Source organism: Arvicola amphibius, chromosome 9 (genome assembly GCF_903992535.2).
Source record: "Arvicola amphibius chromosome 9, mArvAmp1.2, whole genome shotgun sequence".
In the NCBI taxonomy this organism is placed as follows: domain Eukaryota; kingdom Metazoa; phylum Chordata; class Mammalia; order Rodentia; family Cricetidae; genus Arvicola; species Arvicola amphibius.
The window spans coordinates 123,468,106-123,474,567 of NC_052055.2; the positions used below are offsets into that span (position 1 = coordinate 123,468,106).

General features: G+C 49.5%; 1 protein-coding gene across 1 annotated transcript in view; it reads left to right on the top strand.

The window, feature by feature from the left end:
• Positions 1 to 2,213: 2,213 nt before the first annotated feature.
• Positions 2,214 to 6,462, top strand: part of LOC119823958 (H-2 class II histocompatibility antigen, I-E beta chain) — an 11,441-nt gene continuing 7,192 nt past the window's right edge. Inside the window, exons 1-2 of the mRNA XM_038344098.1 lie at positions 2,214 to 2,395; positions 6,153 to 6,422. Coding sequence (XP_038200026.1) covers positions 2,296 to 2,395; positions 6,153 to 6,422 — 370 coding nt within the window. The 5' untranslated portion in view covers positions 2,214 to 2,295. The remainder of the gene's footprint in view (positions 2,396 to 6,152; positions 6,423 to 6,462) is intronic.

The following is a 6,462-nucleotide window of genomic DNA, read 5'->3' on the forward strand; positions in this document are numbered from 1 at the left end:
ACGCTATAATTGTTTTTAATGTGGGTGCTGCGTACCCCACTCAGGTCCCCATGTTGTATGACATGCTCCTTTACAACTGAGCCATTCTCAGCCCCAGGTTGATCAGTTTCTAAAAGTGTCCACACCATATGAAATTACCGGATAGTGAGGCATTCTATGAAATGTGACCTACACACAAGCACACACACACATACACACATGATAGGGTAATATACATAAAAATGTAAAACATTAATAATCTCCCTACCTGGGCCTTTTAGCACAAGTCTGTGATCCCAGCTAGTACAGAGGTTAAGGCAGGATGGTCACAAGTTCAAGGCTAACCTGGACAACTAACGAATCCTACCTCAAAGTGGAGAGAGGTCTGGGGCTGTAGCTCCCTGGCAGGCACTTGCCCAGCATGCATGTGGACGTGAATCCAACCCCTAGTACTTAATGAGTCCAGTGTGAACTTTGACCTCTAAGGAGGTTGATGCTTTGCCATGGCACAGCTGACGGGAGATCTAGATGGGAAAAGAAACCTAAACTCTTCCCTGTGTGGTACTAACCTTCACAGCTGTGAGAATTCCGGCTCCCTCCCTGAGCATCCACAGCAATTCTGGATCTGACGTCAGTGTGTTGTGTGAAAGAATATAAACCAGGTAAGTTGAGTCAATGACATCAGGAAGAGGAGCCTCGCCTCCAGCTGACACCCGCAGAGATGAACACATATTCCAGGGCTCTGCACCAAGTCAGAGAACTGCTTCCGTCCGGATCCATCTCTGCTGCACACCCCACGCTCCCCAGACCCTTGCTCTCAGGACTTCAACTGAAACCTGGCAGGACGCCACCCTCATCCCCCAGGACGCTCAACCTCTGCTTTGAGTGTCTCCCTTGAGGACTGGGCTGTGGATAACCACAGGGACCCTCGCCTAGCTTCTGGAGGCTCCACTGAAATCAGCAACAGTTCAGGGACCAAGCTGGAAAAGCCCCTCATGTCAGGACTACACCATGACTAACCTTCAGTTTCCTTTAACCTCTCAGTGATTTCCCTAACTGAAGAAGTGCAGACTCCACTGTCCAATCAAGAGCCTGAGCTCTGCCACATCATCAGTAACTGGGGAAAGCTGCTGCTGGAGATGACCACACACCACAGCCTTCTCCAGCTCTAGGAAACTTGAGAGAAAGTGGCAATTTCAGGTGAAGTAGATGCACTTAAATCACTTTTGACATCTGCACCATTAAGCTGAGGTACAGTAGGTGCCAGGCTAAAGGTTCCTGGCTCGCAGTCACCTTCTGTCACCCCCTTTGCTCCCACAAAGCTTCAAGCACACAGCTGTCCCAGCAGCCCTGTGTAGGAGAGGCCAACGCTCCCCCAGCGCTCAGACTGGCGAATGAATGACAGACCAACGCAGAGCGGGCTCAGCACTGTGGCCTGATTAATGTTCCAGCTCCAGCTGGATCAAGCATTTAAAACAGTAAATAAACCAGGTAGGTGTAGCACACAACTTTAATCCTAGATCTTGGGAGGCAGAGACAGGAAGATCTCTGTGAGTTCGAGGCCAGCCTGGTCTACAAGCCTAGTTAGTTCTAGAACAGAGAACCCTGTCTCAAAAAAAAAAAAAAAAAAAAAAAAACAAATGAATAAATAAAATAGTAAAAAAGTTCCTTTTAAAAACATTTATTCCTTGAAAAAGTTATACATTTGTACAATGTTTTTTGATCCCATTCACCACCACTACCAGCTTCCAGCTTTCTCTGGGAACCCCCCCCCCCACATCTCCCTCAAAACTTTATTTCTTCTTTTAAAGAAACAAATAGCAGCCCACTGAATCCAGTAAGTGCTGCCCACATGTACACAGATTGGGGCCCACCCACCGTGGACATGAACTACCAACCAACAGCCACCCTGCCCCCACAAAACAGCTATTGCTTTGTTTAGTTCTTGGTTTGTTCGTTGGTTTGAGACATGCCCTTAACAATGGAGACCAGAATTGCCTCTAACTCACAGAGACCCAGCTGCCTCTGCCTCCAAAGTGCTGGGATTGGAGGCTTGGGCTGCCAGGCCAGACTGAGAGCCCTTTTAGTGGAGGGAATTGCAAGTTTTAGAAGGGGACCTTCCTACTGAATCTCTAACCAGCAACTGATGATGCTGGTCTGCTCTACTGATGATTGGCTACTCACACTGACTTTACCCAATCAGCACCAGAGCAGTGACTCCCCAGGTTCTTACTATCCTGGCAATGGGTAGAGAGAGGACATAGATTCTTCTGTGTGCTTTGTCTACTCCTATTCGGGTCTCTCCTCTCCTCCGGCATGATGGGACTGTGGATCCCCAGAGGCCCCTGGGTGGCAGCTGTGGTCCTGACATTGATGATGCTGAACCCTCCCGTGGCCTTGGTGAGGGACCCCCGACGTAAGTGCGCACCTCAGACACTGAGCTGCTGGGGGTTGGGGGAGGGAGGGGGCCGACTTCTCACTGTCCCGGTACAGCCTTTTGAATCTACTGATATTTCTGTGACCACCCACTGGCCTCACATTAAAACCAAACTGTTTCCCCAAATAGGAACCTGGATGCCTTTACTCTCACATCTATATTATAAAACATGGGGTTAAATCAACCCTTTGCACAGGGCTTGTCTTTATTGTGTTGAGCTATGACAAAGAGATTTCTCTTTAAAGAAGAGAACTTTATGTGTGTGTTTGTATTCTATGTCGTATATATGTTTCTGGTTTTTTTTTAAGTTAAAAAAATCAGTCAAATATTGAAGTAATCAAATGTTTGTCTGGAAGTGTTACAGAGTCAGGAGAACAGGGCGGGCATCCTCTCCAGGCCATGAGGCCTCTGCCTGGGCACCTGGGAGGCTGAGCCCAGGGCTCTCTCTTTCTCTCTCCCTGACTCCAGAGTCTGTGCAGCCTGTTCCCACATGGGGGCCCTGCTGGGTGGTGGGTGAGTTCCCTTTCTCCTTGGGAACACAGGACAGCTAATGCAGGCTTATAAATGATGGGCTGTGTGTGCTGTTTCAAAGTCTGTGAGGCCTCTTCTGAGAACCCAGGGCTGGTTAGAGCGCATTTGATGTTTGTGGTTTGAATCTCTCTGTATTTCACTTTCTCCTACATTCTCTGTCCTGAGTCCATGGAAAGGACCCGACTTCTCTTTGCATCTTGTGATCCACTTCCAGATTCACGACTCATGTCTACACCACACACAGGAAAATCCAAGTCTGGGGTCTGCATATGGGATATAAAAGATGGGGTGATTAACACTGCTAAGATGTGACCTCAAATGCTGGGACTGTGGCCGAGCCGTCTGAGCCTCTGTGCTTTAACTGATGTAAAATGGGGAAGAGGATGGTGTTCATAGAGCTGTTTAGGTGTTGGCAGGGATGGCCGTGTAGAGCGCTGGGGGCTGCTGCTCACTGTGAGCTTCCTCTCTGTAAGGGCTGTCATCTCACACATCAGATGACACAGAAGCTTCCAGGCTGGGTCTCACCCCATTGTCACACTTCAGAGACCAGGCTCCTGCCCTTGCCTCATCGTGATTCACACCAACTGTTTTTTTTTTTTTAAGACTTATTTATTTAATGTATGAGTGCTGTATCTGCATGCACTCCTTTATGCCAGAAGAGGGCATCAGATCCCACTAGAGATGGTTGTGAGCCACCATGTAGTTGCTGGGAATTGAACTCAGGACCTCTGGAAGAGCAGCCAAGTGCTCTTAACTGCTGAACCATCTCTCCAGTTCCATCAAACTAACTCTTCTTATGGCTTCTGAAACTATCATTTCCCCTCCATTTTTAAAATGTAAATCAAACCCTTCACTATCGTCAGTAACATCTCAAAACATATAGATCAGATATTCCGCTGTCTCTCTCTCACAGCCCTGAGCCGTGATGACCCCCACAGGTGTTGTCCCTCACAATGCACTGAACTTCATCTTTCTGTGCATTCGGTGAGTGGTGATGTCTGGGGTTCGCATGTATTTGAGTTACTTTTAACAGACCTCTTATACATTGTCTGAGTTACATTAAACATTAAAATGAAAAAAAAACTATACATCTGATGTGTCTTGCCCCATCTCTATTGAAACTACAGAAACTCACATGACTGACGCCCTCACCTGTCCCTGGGGTCACACTTGGCATCTGATTTAAAAAGTTCTAGTTTCTGAATTCTCTGGATCTGTAATTTAAATGATGGATTGAGGGTCAGAGTTGGAATCATGGTTTTCATTTCCATAAACTTCTCCAGTGGTTTCCAGGAGTTACCGTCAACCCCAAGGCTTCTGAGTTGGGCTCCTCTTGACCCCACAGTCTCGTCTCCCACCTGCCGCCCTCACGCCCTGTGCACTGTTGTTCATGAACTCAGTGTTGGCAGAGGTGTTGTCTCAGCTGAGATGCGCCCCCTCCCCTGACACTGACAGTCCCACCCTCTGCTTCTGCCCCATCTGTGACACATCTTCCCTGTCACTCCCCAGAGGTCTCTGTCCCCTCCTGTCACTCAAGTCTCCCTGTTAGCAGACCTCCACCCCTTCTCCTATTTGTTCCCCACTCACACAATTTAAGCTCCAAAGTGGAGGGGGCAGCGTCTGTTTTCCCTCTGTGGATCCCCTGGGTCAGCACAGGGTCAGCACAGGTCAGCACTGAGGGAGATTTCCTGTTTTTTCTGCTGTGTTTATGGTTGATACAAGAGCATGAGGAATGGAAGGAGTGGTGTCTTCTGAGTGGTGAGCGCTGGCTTCCAGCTTAGCTCCAGGAGGGGCAGCTGTGGGATCGAGAGGGACACACCCTGCTGGGCCAAATACATCATTGGGGTGCTGATCTTTGGGGAGGTGACCTGATTCTGGAAGCCAACACCAGTCCCTCCTCAATGGCCTGTGACAGGATTGTTCTGTTCTCAAGTTTATTCCCAAATAGGACATTTTCCCTTGGAGCCCTGGGACCAGCAGCAACATTCACCCTCAGCAGGGCACTTGCGATGACCATGAGTCTGTGACTGGGAAGCCCACAGGCTGTGACCCTACACAGGAACCACAGGCAGCTGAGCAGTTCTCAGGGGTGTGAAAAATATTCTTCCCCAGGGAGGCGCACACCAACTTGTTATCCAATCCCAAATGGTCAGCCCTAAAAACATACATACAATAACTTTGCAGATGAGAAGGGTGTGTTCATGTATTTAGGAATGTATAAGTATATGCATATATGTATATAACAATTAACAACAAAAGCAGCCATGAATTTGAAAAGAGAGCAAGGAGGAGTATGTAAGAAGGCTGGGTGTGTCAATGATACAATTATATCACAATCACAAAAACTAAAAGAGTCTCACTGGCTGTATAAACCATACTTAAGAGTTTGTTTCTAGTGGGAGAGAGAAAGAAAGATTAAGGATTAGGGTGGGAGGAGAGGTGTGGAAGATCTGTGTGGAGCTGAGGGAAGGGAAACTGTGATCAGAAGATTTCGTATGAAAAAGTCTATTTTCGATAGCAATAAAGAGAATACCGTGGAGGTAAAATGACCAATCAACCTCCACATCCTTTCAGGTTCTGTAGGGCATAGATGAGGGCTAAAAAGAAGTGTGGGCACCTCCTCTCCTGTTAAGTCTGGATGTGGTAATTCGATCTGCCCTGTTTGGTTGATAATCATGGGATCCTGCCCTTTTCTGAAGAGAAAGGGGAGGAGGAGTGGATAAGGAGGGCGGGGGAGGGACTGGGAGGAGAGGAGGGAGGGGGAAATGGTGCAGGATGTAAAGGAAGGAAGGAGGGAGGGAGGGAGGGAGGGAGGGAGGAGGGAGGGAGGGGGAAATGGTGCAGGATGTAAAGGAAGGAAGGAAGGAGGGAAGGAGGGAGGGAGGGAGGGAGGGAGGGAGGAGGGAGGGAGGGGAAATGGTGCAGGATGTAAAGGAAGGAAGGAGAGAGGGAGGGAGGAGGGAGGGAGGGAGGGAGGGAGGAGGGAGGGAGGGAGGGAGGGAGGGAGATTCCCCCGGAGTTCATCCCTCTGTCCTCCTTTAACCCTGGTCAACTACTTGGGCAGGGCTGTGTGTTCTTCAGCGCTGAGGGTTGTGGTGACGTCAGAGGTGGGCGGGGCGAGCCTGGGTCTGCTCATCTGTGGCCGCTGAGGGACTCGGGGACTCAGGCGTCTTGACTCCAGAGAAGATCATTCCTGTCTCCACAGCTCGGTTCTTGGAACAAGTTAAATTCGAGTGTCATTTCTACAACGGGACGCAGCGCGTGCGGTATCTGGCCAGAGTCATCTACAACCGGGAGGAGTACGCGCGCTTCGACAGCGACGTGGGCGAATTCCGCGCGGTGACCGAGCTGGGGCGGCGCTCAGCCGAGTACTGGAACAGCCAGAAGGAGCTCCTGGAGCAGAAGCGGGCCGCGGTGGACACGTACTGCAGACACAACTACGGGGTTGGAGAGAGCTTCACTGTGCAGCGGAGAGGTGAGATGTGAGGGGGACTGTGAGGAAGCAGTAGGAGGAT